A 17,255-nucleotide genomic window follows, 5' to 3' on the forward strand; every position below is an offset into this window, starting at 1 on the left:
GACACGCTAGATAGAGACATTAGATATTGCTGGGAAGTACCAATGGAGTTACTTATGGAACACTATCAGAAGTTCTAGATAAAATTATTCGAAAAATTTGTGACACACGACGAAAGAGGTCGAAATTTAAATAGTCAACCCATCCATAACACAATTTGTCAAGGATATATAAAAATTGGATGTCACCAACAGCAGGAATTTGACATAGTACATTTTAGTTGATCTCACCTTGTGGCATGCAATTTGCAACAGAAAGTTTTTATGACCCAAGTAAAAAAAAAGATTCGACTTTCAATCAAGATCAAGAAATCCGCACATATTTTATACATTCTTGCAAGAAATCCAGGCTAAGTATGTGTGGTAAAGTGCGCGGGCGTATCGTCAATCAACAGCAGAATTGAATATCAATCCTAGTCGACTTTAATTTTGAACCTGATCAATCAAAAACTTTCTTGGCACAAGATAAGAAAAAGTCAATAAAGTATCATTACGAGTGAATGACATCTTTTGCTTTCTTCATGCAATTTTAGACTGTTTCCCTCCTGATTGGATTATCTCATCAATTTAAGCTTGTTCTGTTCCAGTTTGCTGAACCAAAATGAACAACCAGAGCTAAGATTCAGTTGGACCAGCATCATTGTAAGCATAGCTGAAGTCCTGACACTTGACAGTCTTTTGGTTGGCTTCCTTTCCTTCTGAGCTGTTGGGATTCTATGTTCATTTAGTTTATAACAAATTTAATTAACCGTGACTGCTCGGGTTACTTTTTTGTCGCCCTAGACCAGACCAGAAGAGGGTTGCAAAATTATTCCTGGCATATCGACATAGGTACAAGTAAACTAAATTCCGAGTAAAAAATATTTTAAAGAATTCTTAATCTCTTATGCCGCCGACGTGTTGTTGATATTATTTTTTAGTGCTAATTTTCTGTAAACTAAACTCAACAACGAAATATCTACTAACATTATTTCGTTTGGAAGACTGCCACATGTTGTGATAAAGGACGGAAAGAACACAAGGCACGATTTAAGCATGAAAAAGTATTTTATCTCATGCTCATTTCGTCATTAATTAAACGCCTTCTTACGTAATATGTAACATTTAGACAAAAAATGCAATTATCATGTCGTCTTCCTTTTGATACCATGGGAGAAAGTTTGCATAAAATTTTATGTCTATTCAAATTCCAACCATATGAAAATCTCTTCTTACATTTTTTGTAGCTCATAAATCTTACTCACGACATCAATATGCTTTTTCATTCAAAAGAACATTTGGAATATTATGTTAGTAATATTCGTAATATTTGAATAGTTAAATTAATTTGATATCGGAAACATCAATAATAAAAACAATTATCCTCACAACAAACCTGTGCATGAGACGCGAATTTGGATACCTACCTGGTGCAAAAATAGAACAAATGATTTGCAACCAAAAAGCTAAAACTGACAGCTAACAACGGAGTGTACAAAATTCCATGTTCCTACAAGTTCCACTACATAGGAGAAGCCTGCAGAGATATCAAAGAAAGCATAAAAGATATATGAGAAACATAGCTGAAAAATCCGCAATAGAAAAACACATCAAAGAGTGTCAAAGTCATCAGATCCAATTTGACTCAGCAAGTCTTGTGTGTTCCGATATTTTCATCAAAAATTTATGGAAGGACTGCTCATTCAGAAAAGTAAATCCACTCAACAGGGATACAGCCATGAATATCAATCTTATATGGACAGAATTTATGCTATCGTGAATACTTTTAAAAAGAGCGCCGATCCTATTTTTAATTTTAATTTTCCTGTACTTTCTTGATGAAGAGAACAGTTATTTCTTGGAAGCTTGAGCAAAATAAAACTACGTTAAAAATGTTATTCTTGAACTCAATAATAATGCCCTCTTCATGGTAAATCATGAGACACAAAGCAAACTTTCTCTCTACATAGTTTATACCTACGTACGTAAAATTACTGTTAGGAGAAAGCATACCTATGTAGATATGTATATCCACAATTCGCGTTATGAGATTAGGTCAGGTGATCAAATGAAAGTCCAGAAATGCTACCCACTTTCCCAGTTTATCAAGTTACAAACCTGAAGCTAAAACAATACTAAATCTGAACAAAATGGACGAATCAATTATTTATCAAAGTAATCATCTTGTGCTTCTCATAAACATGTAATGTAGGTATGTGTTACTTAGTTAATTAACAAAAGTTCTGCATCACTTTTTATAGGAGAACTTGGCGAATCGATTAATAGATAAATCAGTTGTTCGCCAGATGATGCTATTATTATACTCACGAACATGTATGTTTGAAACATGCAGGCTCCCGATCTCCAACTCTCATACACAAATGACGTTGATTATCGGTAACATTCAAAGTCGATATTGTGCATGTGACGTTAAGTCAACAATAAATTAACATGTGGACCACACCCAACCGGTCTCTTTTGGCTCTGTGATAATGATGTTAAGTGGTTTGGGATCCATCACCTTTAATTACACTAAAAACATGGCCTAACAAAGTAAGCAGTTTGGTGTATTGGAGTATGTACAATGCATGGATGCATACTTTTCCTGGCTGTTTAATATCGTTTTCGAATGAGATGGTCACGACCTTATTTTACAGCCACGCTGAAACGTACATGAGATAGATAGGGAGAGAATATGTACGTACGGACAATGATAATGACGCTTACAGATTGTCCTAGTACACGACACGTTAATATAATACACGAATGTAACATGACAGCAATTTTCATTTTAATTTAACATTAATAATCAAATCAATTAAGCAGCTATAAAATATGGGAACCTTTTCTACAAGTTGGTGGGTGATTTTCTACAATTTACGAATTTGGTACTCCGGTTTCTATCCTCAACCAATTTCTTGAGCAGAGAAGTGTCAAAGTAATCGTAACCTAATTGCATTACAGAACTCATTAGCCTCTGGCTCTTGTTGTGGGCGCATCTCTCTCAACAGAGCGCTTTCACTAAATTCTCAATTCGAGTCATTTGAACATCAAAGAAAAGGAAAGATCATTAAGAACAATGGGCTCGGAACGAAGCATGCGAGTATACCAGATATAATTATTTTCTTTTCCTTGCTGGTGGTTGGGTAGTCTGCAGCTCGGTAAGAAATTAAATGAAAACAAGAAGACGAACATAATCTGAAGGGTTCTGAATAAGTCCATGTTCATCGTCTCATCTATGGAAGGAAGGGTATGCGTATCTCCTCTTGTTGCCACAATTAGAGTGCCTAATAGTAAACACGAGAGATAAAACGGTCGATCTATGCAGATTTGGCTGTTGCTAACTCATCAGGGGTTAATGAATCAGAAACACATTTTGTGAACATCAAGAGATAAGACGTTGTAACTATCTGTTTGAAGAAGAATTGCGGTATGCATTTTTTTCTGTGATGTCTGCTTGGCAGAATGAGGACAAAGATTAGATAAGATCTCACCCAACATACAACTTCAGTTTAACAACGAAAGCAGTCAAACTATGAAAAACAGCCTCAAAGAATTCAAATTATAAATAGTAAATTGTGAAGATAGTCACAATAGTTATGTACGTAGATTTGTACTCAATAATGTTATCTATTTTGTGTTCAACATAGTAAATAACCGCAAAACCACAGACTAACCAACACACAAATATATTTATCACGTAATTAGTCACTCCCAAACCCTATTACCATCTCAATTATATATCCATCTATTTATGCTCTATGATAAAATGATGATGCGTCCTTGTTTGAATATACTGCAATGTGAAGAGTTATCCCAACTTTCATAATATTATGACTGAGAGTTGGCATATTATGCATACATGACATGATATGAGCTGGTTAGCACGACTGGTTAAATAGCATGGCCAGTGCATACCAACTTCAAGGACATTTAAAGAATTTTACTTTCCTATGGAATTATGGGTTTGCAATGCATATTCAGTTTTTCTCACGACCATTGGTTTATCTTTCCAGTCACCAGGTAAATAAATGCAGAGTTCAAACAAGATTTGATTCCTTTACAAATACATAACCACAAACAGATTTAAATTTAACTGGCATATGTGGCCTGAGAGTTTGTGGCCATTTGTGTCGGCTGAAGATGAGCTAAATATCGTTAAGCCTGGTGGCAGTCTGATGAATAAACGTGCTTATTGTGTGTCGCTTACAGCTGGCCGTTCCCGACGTGTACATGGCGTCCCGACTATGGCTGACTGCCAGCGGCCTCGCGGCGTCCTCTCCCCTTTTGGGGACGCTCTTGTCCAACACCACCACCTTCGGCTTAGGCGGTGGGGCCGCAGCCGTCGTTAAGAGCAAAGTCTCCACCGCCTTAGCGGAAGTTCCTGGAGAACTTTCGGCAGAACCATTTTCACCAGGCTTATCCATCCCCCACGAACTTTGTACTTGAGACTGTGTGAAGTGTCTCTAAACTCTTGTTTACCAATAGTCCCACGTAGCACAAGAAAATATAGAAAATTGGTGCTCGAATAAAATGTTAAATTCTGTTATGAAGTATCCGCACACACCAGCTAAATTATAATACGAGTTAAATTTAAATCCGTTCACATCCTTTAATCCACACAGATTAACGAGCAATCAACGACTAATGTCACAACAAAAAGTAAACAACACATGCACCTCTCTTATTGCGCCTCTTCTTTTATTGTAATTTTAATTTTGCATGACACACTGTCTAGTTTGATTTTAGGCCCTAAACTAAAGAGAGCACACCTTGATTTGATCTGTTTTGTGCGACGTTATTCTATTGCCTATCCAGAGCAAATTAAAATCGTCCACAAACAATCGTTTAATCAGGGGAATGATTCACGTACTTAATACGCACATAAAAACACTGCAGCCAGTTGTAAAGGTTCTGCCACAGGTTCTGCCCACTTTATTCACTTTATTCCAGTTGGAAATGAGATGGTGTCTCTTACTACAACAAGTAAGTAGCAAATAGCGTACCGTGTATAAATAAATAATTGCTCCAGCATCCCAGTATCTACATAATGCTTTTCGTTCCTTGTGCGTTAAAGGTTGTTGTTGGATTTTGTTAGTTAAATAAATCTCCTCATTAGAATTTATAAACAGCCCGTTTCTCTCGTGTCATGCAAATATTTATGCTTCAGACTCGGTCCATTGCCACTAGAGTACATTGTGTTTAAACCTCACCTCATTTACATAGATATGCTACCAATTACTCCAATAGATAGTTTAATCATGCCAAATGGAAGCGCTAAAGTTGCACCCAAATGGCTAATTAAATGGAAATGAATTAGAAGCAGAGACACAGGCCTCGCAGTGATGGCATTCAATTACTATCGCTGATAAGTAAGATAGTGAAAGTAATGAATGAAAGTTCTCAATCGTGTTGCAACGGTGTGGGAGCAGAAATGGTATCTTGATGGGAGCTTGAAGCAGCACGAGTCAATTTTGTACAATGGATGCTGAATAGTTGATGGCAATTGCTTTCCCCGCAGCTTTCCCTTCCTCTTCTGCACTACTCACTCCTGCCTGACTCCACTCAAAAGCTGCTGCTAAAAACTTTTAGGTCACTCTATACCCACGTCGGAGAAATTTCTGGTTACACAATGGCTCACCAAATCGTTGATGCTTATGGAGCTTTTATTTTGAATCTGATAAAACTATCCACTTTCCAACACCAATAGGATATGTGTGTAGCGGTCTGCTGGCTACCACCAAAATTTAAGAAACTGCATACTTACTTATTTCACTATAGGTAAATATGACAAAGGAAATCTTATCCAAAGAAAACATAAGTTTTGACTCACCATCTTCCGTGGCATCATATCCAGTTACTGAGCGTCTTTGAGCAGTTGGTGGTGGTGGGCCGAGATTAGCCCCCCCTGTCTTCGGACCTCCTCCTGCAGGAAGTTCCGTCATCTCCGCCATGGGGAATGGGACGTCGGGACGAGGAGCACCTAAGAAATCCATTACAATTTCCCTAATTTTATGACTATTTTAAACTCTGGGACGAAATAACTCTCAACAACGAAGGAGAAAGTGAGATCTCTCAAACTTAACAAAGTCTCTGTTCCAGAGCTTTCTTCAGTCTGTCAACTTCCTTTTCTATATATTGGCCATGCACATATAGGAACTGTGCACAGGTATACTCTTGGAATACACGGTAACTTTCACATTTCACGTCCAAGACGCTTGTACAAGTACTTGTAAGTGTTTGATGGAAGACAATATTCAAAGAGATGGAGATCTTGAATGGTTCAAACTATTTCATTTGTGTAATGTAAACGTGGAATTGTTTATTTATTTTAGCTGGATGTTTATATAGCATCTGCTCACCACCGTCAACCGTATGTGTAAAGGCATCTCAAAAAAGCTCTAAACTCTTCCTCAGTCTACAATATTTATAGTTAGACGAAGGAAACTGCAAAAATGTAGTTGGGACCGACCCATGGAAAATTCATAATTCACATGACGTAATCTAACTATTTCGCATTTCAGAATCATATATAACTGGAATCTTCACAATCTTTACGCATTCATACCGGAAGCACTGCGTGAATTGTAAACACTTTGAAAGATTATTATTCCTCCTACGTTTTCATTGATACAAAGGAAAACTAAATTGAGTCAAAATAATTCGATTACAATTATATTAGATACTGCGAGGGTTAGGTGATTAATCACATGCTTATAAATAGATGTATATATGTATGCTGTCTACGTTCGAGGAGCGGAAATTGTGGGAAACTTTCACGGGGAGAGAGTGGTGACAGGCAGGTCAATTGTTGAATTCCTGAGAGAGTCGACTTCTCTCAAGAAGTTTCAGAAATCCTGTGGTGAGAGCCGTAAATTTTCCCCGTCTGGAAATAAGTTTGGAGCGGAGGAAAGTGGACACAAAATTGTTGTCTTCTTTTTTATTCGCAGAGTGCTACCTCGGCCGCTCGCTCCCCTCAAAATGCACAACTGCCCGGGTCAGCCCTTTAGCCAGTCCGTCCGGTAAATGATTTGCGACAGTTCAGTTGTTGCTCAACTTCAACTCTCGCAGTTATCAATTTAGAAATTCGGTATTCCCCTAAACGATTCGCAGTATCGATCCGGCTCAGCAGTAAATACGTGGTCCACCTCCATTATCTGCGAACCACCAAGTAGTAGAATCTGCTCCTGGACTTCGCTTTGGTTTACTTTGGTGTTTAGTCATTCATAACCAATTTAATCCTCGTAATCCAATAATGAAGGCCGTCAACAATATTCCTTTTGTGTGGCCACCTTTGTCATTTGTGGAAGTTGTCGAAAGCAAGGCAACTAAATTAACCCCCAAATCCATGATGAAATTGGTCGACACGTAAACTAACGGTGTCAAGAATGTCAAATTGTGGTTAATAATTTTCCCCTTTCCAAATAACTATTTTCACTAATCATTTTAATTGTCGATTTGCGTTGTGGAAAATGCACAACATCCAAGGAAAGAAAATTAAGCAAGTTCCAGAACTGTTTCTGTTGTATTTCTTCTACATATTTGCATACTCTTTCATGATTTGAAGGCTACACATATATATATAGCTATACATACCTTATAATTCATTACGGACCACGGGTAATCCAAACTTCTTATTACGTATGCATGTATGAATATGCCAGGAATGACGATTAGTGAAGATTTACTGAATTTATACCAAGCTAATTATTAGAAATTGCAAAATCAATTATTAATTACTAAAGATAAATATCATTAACAAACAAAAACAACATAAACCTCATCTGAATTAATAATCGTCTCCATAAATGTTTGGAAAATATTTCCATAAGAGAAAGTAGAGTGGAAAGTTCTCGCTATGGAGGAGACCTTTATCACGTTATTCATAAAATCACAAAGGTGTAATTTATTGTTACGCATCAGGAAAGCCACAAAGACTTAACATGCCAGTCCCAGAACGACAAAGTATTTCAAAGACTTTACGTTTGTATACATGGTTGGATGGAGCAGGGTAATTGAACAGCACATGATGCACAGGTAAATTTGAGAATATCTGGTGGAACCATATTATACTTAACAAAAACTCTGTTCGGAGAGATATCAAAGTTTGTATTATTATTTTTTTTAAATGTCCATCCTTCAGTCCTAATAGACTCATCCTGTGCCATAATGCATCTCGAAATACATATGTTAAGCAGTGTCTAATTTTCGCAGCTTGCAGTACATATTTTATTTATTTGTCGGCAATCACAAAATTCAGCATCAGTGCACTTGAATGAGCTGAGTAGTGCACGAATAATAAAGTAGTCACAATCGGATATATGTAAATGTGTATCCAGCGAGAAAATATTCTGATATATAAACTTGGGATTTTTAGTTTCGTATGTTACGTTATGTTGCATGGTACGCATTACGAGGTAATTTTGGAAGGAAGGAGAGAAAGCGTTTTCTTTTCGCTAGCATCTGTCCGTCTGCCATGTAGACTTTGTTCGCTCTATTTGTTATTCAATCAATCGGCTCTGGCAAGAAGTTTGGCAGCATGATATTAAGTCTTCGTGGTTTCAGTGGATAGCAAACAAATTATTTCCTCCTCCGTCCCTTCCAACTTACGTCTTATTCTCACGAAGAGCTTGATAATAAATTGTCCAAATTTGACATAGCTTCACTGTGTCTGATGCTTCCTTTTCTGTGGTCTATCTAACTGTTTTTAGCCCGAGTCAGGGCTTATGGAACCGTCATGTCCGTCCGTCCGTCTGTCTGTCTGTCTGTCCGGCACGATAGAAGGAAACGAGTTCGAAGATGGGCGAAATCGGTCCAGTGGTTGGCCGGTGGGGGTCATCGGAGTGGGTGGGGTATTACGGACCAAAATTTCAAAATTGTGGTAGAAAGCTGAAATTTGGTACAGAGGTGGTTTCTAATGGCTCCTAATAGAAAAAAATAACTTCAGGGTGGAAAAATTTTCATCTTGAGAGACCCTAGGCGGTGACCCAAACCGATTTTTCAAAATCGTCATAACAAGCTGAAATTTGGTAGACAGGTTGCTAATGGGTCTTAATGAAAGAATATGATATCATATTGGTAAAATTTTTATCTGGAGCGACCCTGTGGGGTGACCCATACCGATTTTTAGAAATTGCTTTAAAAAGATGAAATCCGGCACAATGATACTTAATGGCTTCTAATTAAAGAATATGAAGTTAAAAGTGAGCAAAGTGCAACAAGAGTGACCCTATGGAGTGACCCATACTGATTTTTCAAAATCGTTAAATCGAGCTGAAATTTGATATGGAGGCTGAAAACCACTGCTGCATAGCACATATGTACATACAGCTTAGAACTTCAGGATCCTAAAGAATCCCACTGGTCATTTGTTTGTAACTAATTCAAAAATTTGGTACCAAATAATAGAAACTAATAGACTTTTAACCATCCACAACACGGCAGTTGGTGATATTATGTCGGACAATTCGTAAAAAATTAGAAGCGGGCTCTGGCTTATTGAGTCAGGGACTATGTCCCTGACTCGGGCTATATGGAGTCTGCACTGTAGGTTTTTTATACGTGTTTACTTCAAGCTTGCACTTTGGATAAGTACGGAAATGGTTGGCTATTTATCTTTCCTTGTGCATTATACCTGCACACATACCGTTCGCACACATGTATGCATACATACATACGTACATATTTTTGCATGTTTTGCTTGTATATTGTGGTACTTGTTTGTTGCAAAACCATGTGCCGTACTCTAAATAGCATTCAAAAGTGGGCTGAAAGGTTTGTTGAGAAATATTCATACTGTAGAATTTACTGCACACAACAAAAATAGAGAAGAAACTAATAATTACGTATCGTATATATACATATTATCTCGATCAATTGTTAAAACGACCAATTGTTTAGTATTTAGAAGTGTTACACTACACTACAGTCTTGCTTTATAAATCAATAATTCAGCAGTTTCTGACAAACGGGGTACATGCACATACATTCATACGTATGTAGAGCCATATCAGTCTGACAAAAGTTTGCGTAAGAGGCGTTTAATAAATAATACGAGCGTTACAAGATCAATCATTTTACTGGAAACTTTCCTTGGTTTGTTGGAGTCCCAGTTTACAAAACAGAGAACTTGAGTGAGGTTCTCAAATGTTTCGACAGTTAGCATACATAAATACAATCAGAATCCTATACCGCAGTTACTTTCGACCTTTCGAAAGCAGGAGTTTCACGTTCAACCACATTCCAGCCAAAATAGAACGTGTCGTGATCACTGCAATAAGATCAAAGTATTTAGTTTTGTTCCTGTGGATTCCATCCATTTGCCTTTGACACGAGCTCCCAAGTGCACCATCAAAAGGAATTTTCCCCACGAACACCTTTGCCGACTTTCTCCAACTATCTACGCAGACCTATTTATATCGGGCTCGTTCATCTCCATCACCCAGCCTCCTATATCTTAAATAAGAGGAGTGGTATGCAGGACTTGTGGAAGAAATGTCTGCGTGAAAGGAATTTTGCGTGAAGCAGAAAGTTGTACAGCCTCATCTACTTTCTTTTTTGGAGAAAATTTATCTAAAAGGCGCAAATACCCTTTAGTCGGATAGTAACGCTACGTAGTGATGAAAATTCTTAAATGATTTTAAAATTGTCCTTATAAGAGGATTCAGCAGACGAAAGCGAAAATACGCCAGTTTTTTTGAGCATGTCTGTTTTATAAATACATAGCACAGTTTTATGTAGCTAGGAAAGGACTGGCAACGTAATTTAATAATACAGTTTCACAATAGATGCGATGAAAATGATTCATGATGGGATTGGAAAAAAACGTCCGACTTACTTGAAAGAAAACTTTTAGGAAATCTTTCAGATAAGAAAAGCAGCAAACAATGAAAAGTTGGTGTTTGGTTAGTTGATCATGGCACAAAGCTACGCACCTACTACAAAGTGTGTAGAGGCAGCAACAGCATATTTGAATAGTCCAAATTGTCTACACGTTTCAGTCGTGAGAACCAGAGAGGTGTGCGCTTAGGCCTTTATGGATTACAGGGTAGAGCTTTCACAGGGATTCTTTTCTTTATGGTGGTGATTGCGTGAAAGCACTAAACTCTGGCACGTATGTAGAAGTGACGCATGAAATCTGAAATTCAGTAGCAATAAATCCCCCTTATTTTACAAAATAGAAAGTTTTGCATCGTTACTAAATCTGTTATTTCTGCAGATTTGTAACATACGTACTAGTTGATGTGCTGCACTAATTTGTTTTATGTATATTTGACATCATTGATTGACATATTGGTAATCAATTTGAGTTTGATGTTTTATTCTCAAAATTCAGTAGCTGTATGTATGCCATAACAAAATCAGGTGAATTTAGTTAAAGACTAGAAATTAATATGCTTATCAATAAACTTGTCAAAATTATAAGAACATATGTAGATATATACACATCAAGTCTTTTTTTAAATTTGTCCTGGGATTTGTAACATTAGTTGCAAGTAGAATCACATTTTTGTGCGTCTATTCTATACTCTAACTCGTTACAATTAGGGAACCATGTTTTGGTTCAACTACCAACATTTTTTCGACTGATGTTGAGTTGTACAGCCAACAAGCTTTTAGTAAAATTAAAAATTAGAGAATTTGTTAAAAACCACAATCCCTCTCCATTACCAACGCACAGTAGTTTTGCTTCTTATGTCTCATCATATATAATTAGCTTTCTTTGCACCTTTTAAATTTTATCTTTTCTAAAAAAACCTTTTCCTAAAGTTTTGTAAGGCTTGCTCATGGTTGCTTTCACTCGCATTGTTCTGTGCATAGCGAGCTGCACGTGTTGCTAAAGTTTGTCTGCCACTTACATATCACGTTGCTCTAAGTTATGCTCAAAAGCGTAAGAGTTTTGCGAATAAGGCAAGTAAAGCGATTGAAGTGGCTCGAAGGTTACTTGAGACTGGACTTGTGTGTTACTGGAGGACAATACTGTCATGAATTTGTTTGTTACTAAACACTCCACCCAACCCACACGATTGTACTCACATTTCTTGTTTGGATACAATTTTAGTTGCTGGATTGAAATTATATCTTTCCTTGAATTTTAGAGTTTCAGGCACTAAATATTGGACGAAATAGTGAAGGAAACTTTTTCCAGGAAGCATTACTATCATCATCACACCTCATCTCTTGAACCAGGTAATTTTCCAGAAACACTGATGGGAGAAATGCCTTTCGTAAGCATGTTGATTATTTGCCACTTACACACCCAGCTATTTTTATTATCTTCAGGACTCATTACTGCACATATTTTGTCAATTAATGAGGAAGGTCTTGCAGGATTTTCCTCAAGTGCTTGAATATTCACCAGCATTGTAAAATGGGTAACATTTTTTACGAACCATATGATGTCACCCTTGGTTTAAAAGAATGAGCGTTACTTTCACCCTTGTTTGAGTAATAATATAGCAGTATTATTTTAAAAATGAAATTCAAATTGCGCATTTCGCATAACCTTCCAACTCCAACTTTGAATAATTCATCTTGAGATGATGAGAAGATATGAAATTATTCATGAACCAAACAACTGACACCGCCCCAGCTTTCCGGGCCGTTCTCACCCTTCTGGTTACATTTTGCCTAGTCAATAGCACGGTAAAAGTTAATCATATGATAGTTCATGTACTTATGTAGTGTCCTCCAGACATGTAATAACTGCAACCAAGAGCGTAACAACGCAGTATGAGCAGATTCGTGTTCACATAGGGTGCAGCTTCCATGCAAAAACGTATCTAAATATAATCTCAAGTCTCACTTTCTCCACTTTCACTACTCCTGCAAAGTTCCATAGAGCATAAAGCAATTTGAAGCACACCAGTCTACTAAAACTTGTTTGCTTCCTCTATCTCACAAACTCATGCCACGGAAAACGGAACGAAACGATGGTTGCGGATAGATCATGGGACAGGCAAAAGCGGATTAATGGACTTGTCATGAAGGCATAATCAGTATGTATGCATAGTTGTAGGAAGAAACTGAAATTATTGTTAAAATTGTTGGTTTGTGTGGCCGTTGCAAACGACCCCGTTGGTTTCGAAAACTGAGCTCTTTCCCAAAACGGTAATGGTTATTATATAAGTAAATTTGCAAACTTTAGAATGCTTTAAAAGAAGCATGTTTTGTTTCAATATATCTCAAACACCAAAACTTACATTGATCCGAATTGTGCAGTGAAATATCACGAGTAAGTATGCTCATGCAAATTCAGACATTAAACAAAACCCTCGTAGATACGGGTATACGAAAGTCAATTAATTTAATGATTAGATCGCATCAGCAATAACTCAAATAGCAAATAACCATGGACAGACGCCAAACACAGTGATCACGCAGGTAAGTCAATTGATACTGAACTCCCTGTTCGACGTACAACGGGTGGTCCTTACTGATTTCGCAATTAGCTACATTATCGAAAATCCCATGCAACCCTAAAACCCCAGCCGCTGGTGAATCGTGATAATATTTATTTCGTTACTGCTGCTGTCTGTTTGTACGTTGCTTGCTCAATTATAATGATCCTCCAAGCCAAACAAGTAATTAAATTAAACTGTAACTGCCTGCAAACAAATATTATGAAAATGACGCTAGAATGAATTACTCTGGAATTTGGATTTTTATTTACTCCCAAAGTGGTCACAAATCTATACACTTTGCAGATACTCCCTTTTGCTATCCCGCTGCTCACCTGTCACCGGTGACTGGTGAATTATCTGTAATCTTTGATCCGTATTTGGCATTATAATCATAGACATTCTTCATTCCAGTTTTTAGCCCGAGTCAGGGCTTATGTACCCGTCATGTCCGTCTGTCCGTCTGTCTGTCTGTCTTGCGATAACTGCCGTAAAACTAATCCGATCGACTTGAGATTTTGCACAAATGTAGTATGGGTCAAATGAGGAGTTAAGTTCGAAGATGGGCGAAATCGGTCAAGTGGTTGACCGGTGGGGGTCATATAGGTGGGTGGGGTATTATGCACCAAATTTTCAAAATTGCCGTAGAAAGCTGAAATTTGGTGCAGAGGTTGATAATGGTTTCTAATGAAGGAATACAAAGTAAAATTGCAAAAATTTTCATCTCGAGGGACCATAGGGGGTGACACGTACCGATTTTTAAAACTTATCTAATCGAGCTGAAATTTGGTACATAGGTTGTTAATGACTACCAATGGAAGAATATGAATTGAAATTCGACACATTTTCACCTGGATAGACCCTATGGGGTGGCCCATACCAATTTTTCAAATTCGTCAAATCGAGCTGAAATTTGGTAGACATGTTGGTAATAGCTCCTAATAGAACAATATAAAGTAAAATAAGAAAAATTTTCATCTGGAGGACCTTATTGGGCGACCCAATAAGGTGACCAGGGAGAAAAATATGTGTGCACCAACAAATGTGTACGAACCTAGTCACCCGCATACCTGGAATTTATATATGTTACATTGAATATTGGTAACATAATATCCTGAAAGTTTTAAGAAAAAATATACACTCGTTTCAAAGTTATGGTCACAGTCGATACAGGTGACCAAGGGAAAAAAATGTGTGCACTAACAAAAATTTAGTGATAGCCGATTACATTTAATGATAGTGGATAAATTTTGGTATATGGGTTACTAAAGGCTCGTAATTGAAGAATTCGAAGTTTTACAAATTTTAATTTGAAAACAGATTTACGCCTGACTCGGGCTACATCAAGTCTGCACTGTAGGTTTATTCGTCTTTCTTCCATAAGTGTTTTTTGTTATTTCTAAGTGCCTGTAGGAACGTAAATAATTGTCAAACCTATGCGTAGGTTTTTATCAGAAGTGTGATTGTGTCTGCGCGCATGTCAAAAAGGTAATTAAGTTAAATATATATATATCGAAAATCGGTATAGTTCTGAGAATATTGACCACCTTGGATTCAAGTTGACTATTAAATACATATCATCAATGGCGAATTTATGTAAGTCAACTGGGTTAACTAGATAAACTGGGTTATGTTGGTTCAGACATTCTTGGTAATTGTGATGAATGATGAAAACGGACGACCGACTCATCTTTGGGCTTACGTGTTATTACGTTAGAACCATCGTAATTCAAATTGGATGATGATGCGTTGTCAGTTCTTGACTGACTAGACTTCTTACGGTATGCATGTAAATACATATAACTTTAACTCTTTACTTGGTATATATCGTGTAATCGTGCTTGTAAGACCTACGACCAAGAAGATGAGGGGATGACAGGAGCGGTGGCAAGAAGGATGGATCACATAGCACCATGGGCAGCAAAATAGGACCCTCGCCATCCAATTCTGCGCTGCCCAGGGGACTTTAGTTGCAGATTAGGTTTTGAAAGCAGAGAATCTACCTTCTTCTTTTTGGGTTGAGTAGGGTTCCATTTCTTTTCTTATCCCGTCTGCTCCCGTCTTCCTCCATCCATAACTCGTGTCCTTATTCGTATCTCAAACTCTGCTTATCTCGTCTCATGAACCGAAAGGATCGAAATTGAATTGAAAGTAATCGATTTCAGAGAAGAACGGCGAAATACAATTATCCAACAGGAAGGAAGGTTTCCAATTTAATATGCATATCAGTTCCAAAAGTGGCGACTTTCACTTGCGGGAAGAGGAATCCGCTTTCGCTTATTGGGAAGGAATGCTATTGTTCTACCCACAAACACAAAGCATCCTTTGAAGAAATTGAGCAGCAGCGGACCTACTTACGCTTCATTAGAGGAGAGGAAATCTAGACGCTTGATAAGAGTGAGATCAAATTATGCGAAACTTTGAAATATGCCTTCTTGGTGGGTAGTTCGTAGTCGTGCAGGCGAATGAATATACTTATTAAATATACAAGTGGCCGCCAGAGAGGTTGTTTTCCATGGACCACGGACTGTGTTAACGACAACGCCATTATACACAGAGGGGTGAATCGTTAGAGTAATGACGTCATTCAAATCTTCCTGAAAAATATGTATGCCGTTCCAGTCAAATTACACATGCCAGCGGATATGCAGCTCCGTAAAGTCATTTTGGAAATGAGGTCATTCTGGTTATTTCGGATTCAAAGTAGTCAAGTGTCAAGAAATGAACAGATTTCTAATAGAAAATTGAGGTCGCCAAGTTCATGATTCATTTAACGAGGAGGACGACGACACTCTTTCCTGTGTGTATGTGTCCTAAGAAGGAAGGACTAGGTTGCAGGAGTTGATTGGAAAGTTGGGTTTGTTTAGTCATCCTGAAAAGTGCTCATTTTCATTTTCCTTATGCACTCAACCTGGCAGGCAGTGCTTATGAATTCTGACATGGGCTTCATTATTTACCACGAAATGAAAAATAAATGGGCTTTTAAGTCAACCCGTGACATCCCAACATGACCACAACACAACCAACCAACCAACCAACACTGGATATTATGAAGCGTTGAGTTGTTATTCGGGAGAAAGTGTGATGTTCACCCCCGTTTTCCATCCATCTAAATATCGTATGCAGTACTACGACCAACCCAACGGACCTAGAGTGACGAGAGTGAGTGGGGCAAAATGGAAGCAAAATGGGTGAAATTGCAGAATATCAACTTCCTCCTCGTTCGAGCTGTCCGTGAATTATTTATTTAGAGAGGGCAAAGCTTCGATTTAGTTATTGCTTATGTGTGTGGGACGCAACAACCATGCATGCACCGATCGATACCGTTTTATATTATTGTGTGCCCAATTGTTTCCAAAAAGACTTAAAAATTGAAAGCTGCTCCAGACGAATGTCATGCATTGTGATGGATATTGGAAATACTACGTATTTATGTTTGTGAATTGTTGTAAATTTTGTATTTCTTGTATGCATCAGAAATATTGTGCACCGTAATTATTTCAGTGCAATTTTCTGATGATTAGGAAACAAGTCAAAGAGGAAGAACATACAATGTAATTTCCCGATCTCTTCAGTTTCTTTGACATTCGCAATTTGTCTCGGAATTGAGTAATTAATCCTATCCTAGATATTAATACTTAATTGCAACGATGACTAAACGAGATTCGTTAATGTTTTGAGTCATTGGAAATACTGATGGTAAATTACAAGTTGTGCAAGATGGATTTATTAGTTTTCTCTCTCTGCTCTGTCAAACTCGAAGAGAAAAACATGGCTACAGAGAGAGATCAGCGTTTGAGAATAATTTACGGTTTTCGCAATTGGAGATCTCACTTTCTTCTCTGCTGTCTCACTCACGAAGAGACATATCTTGCGATC

At 37.6% G+C, this 17,255-nt stretch overlaps 1 protein-coding gene across 4 annotated transcripts in view; it reads right to left on the reverse strand.

Moving 5' to 3' along the window:
- The window catches only part of LOC110847976 (band 7 protein AGAP004871), a 29,519-nt gene that overhangs the window by 11,245 nt on the left and 1,019 nt on the right, over window positions 1-17,255 (reverse strand). Inside the window, exon 2 of one of the 4 annotated variants that reach the window (XM_022095051.2) lies at window positions 5,810-5,959. In XM_022095051.2, the coding sequence (XP_021950743.1) occupies window positions 5,810-5,930 (121 nt within the window). In that variant the 5' untranslated portion in view covers window positions 5,931-5,959. Of the gene's footprint in view, window positions 1-4,186; window positions 4,989-5,809; window positions 5,993-17,255 lie in introns of those variants that run through there. The other 3 variants (XM_035850027.1, XM_022095050.2, XM_022095049.2) reach the window with 3 other exon arrangements.

The sequence above is a fragment of the Folsomia candida genome, unplaced genomic scaffold (assembly GCF_002217175.1).
Source record: "Folsomia candida strain VU population unplaced genomic scaffold, ASM221717v1 Fcan01_Sc003, whole genome shotgun sequence".
NCBI lineage: Eukaryota > Metazoa > Arthropoda > Collembola > Entomobryomorpha > Isotomidae > Folsomia > Folsomia candida.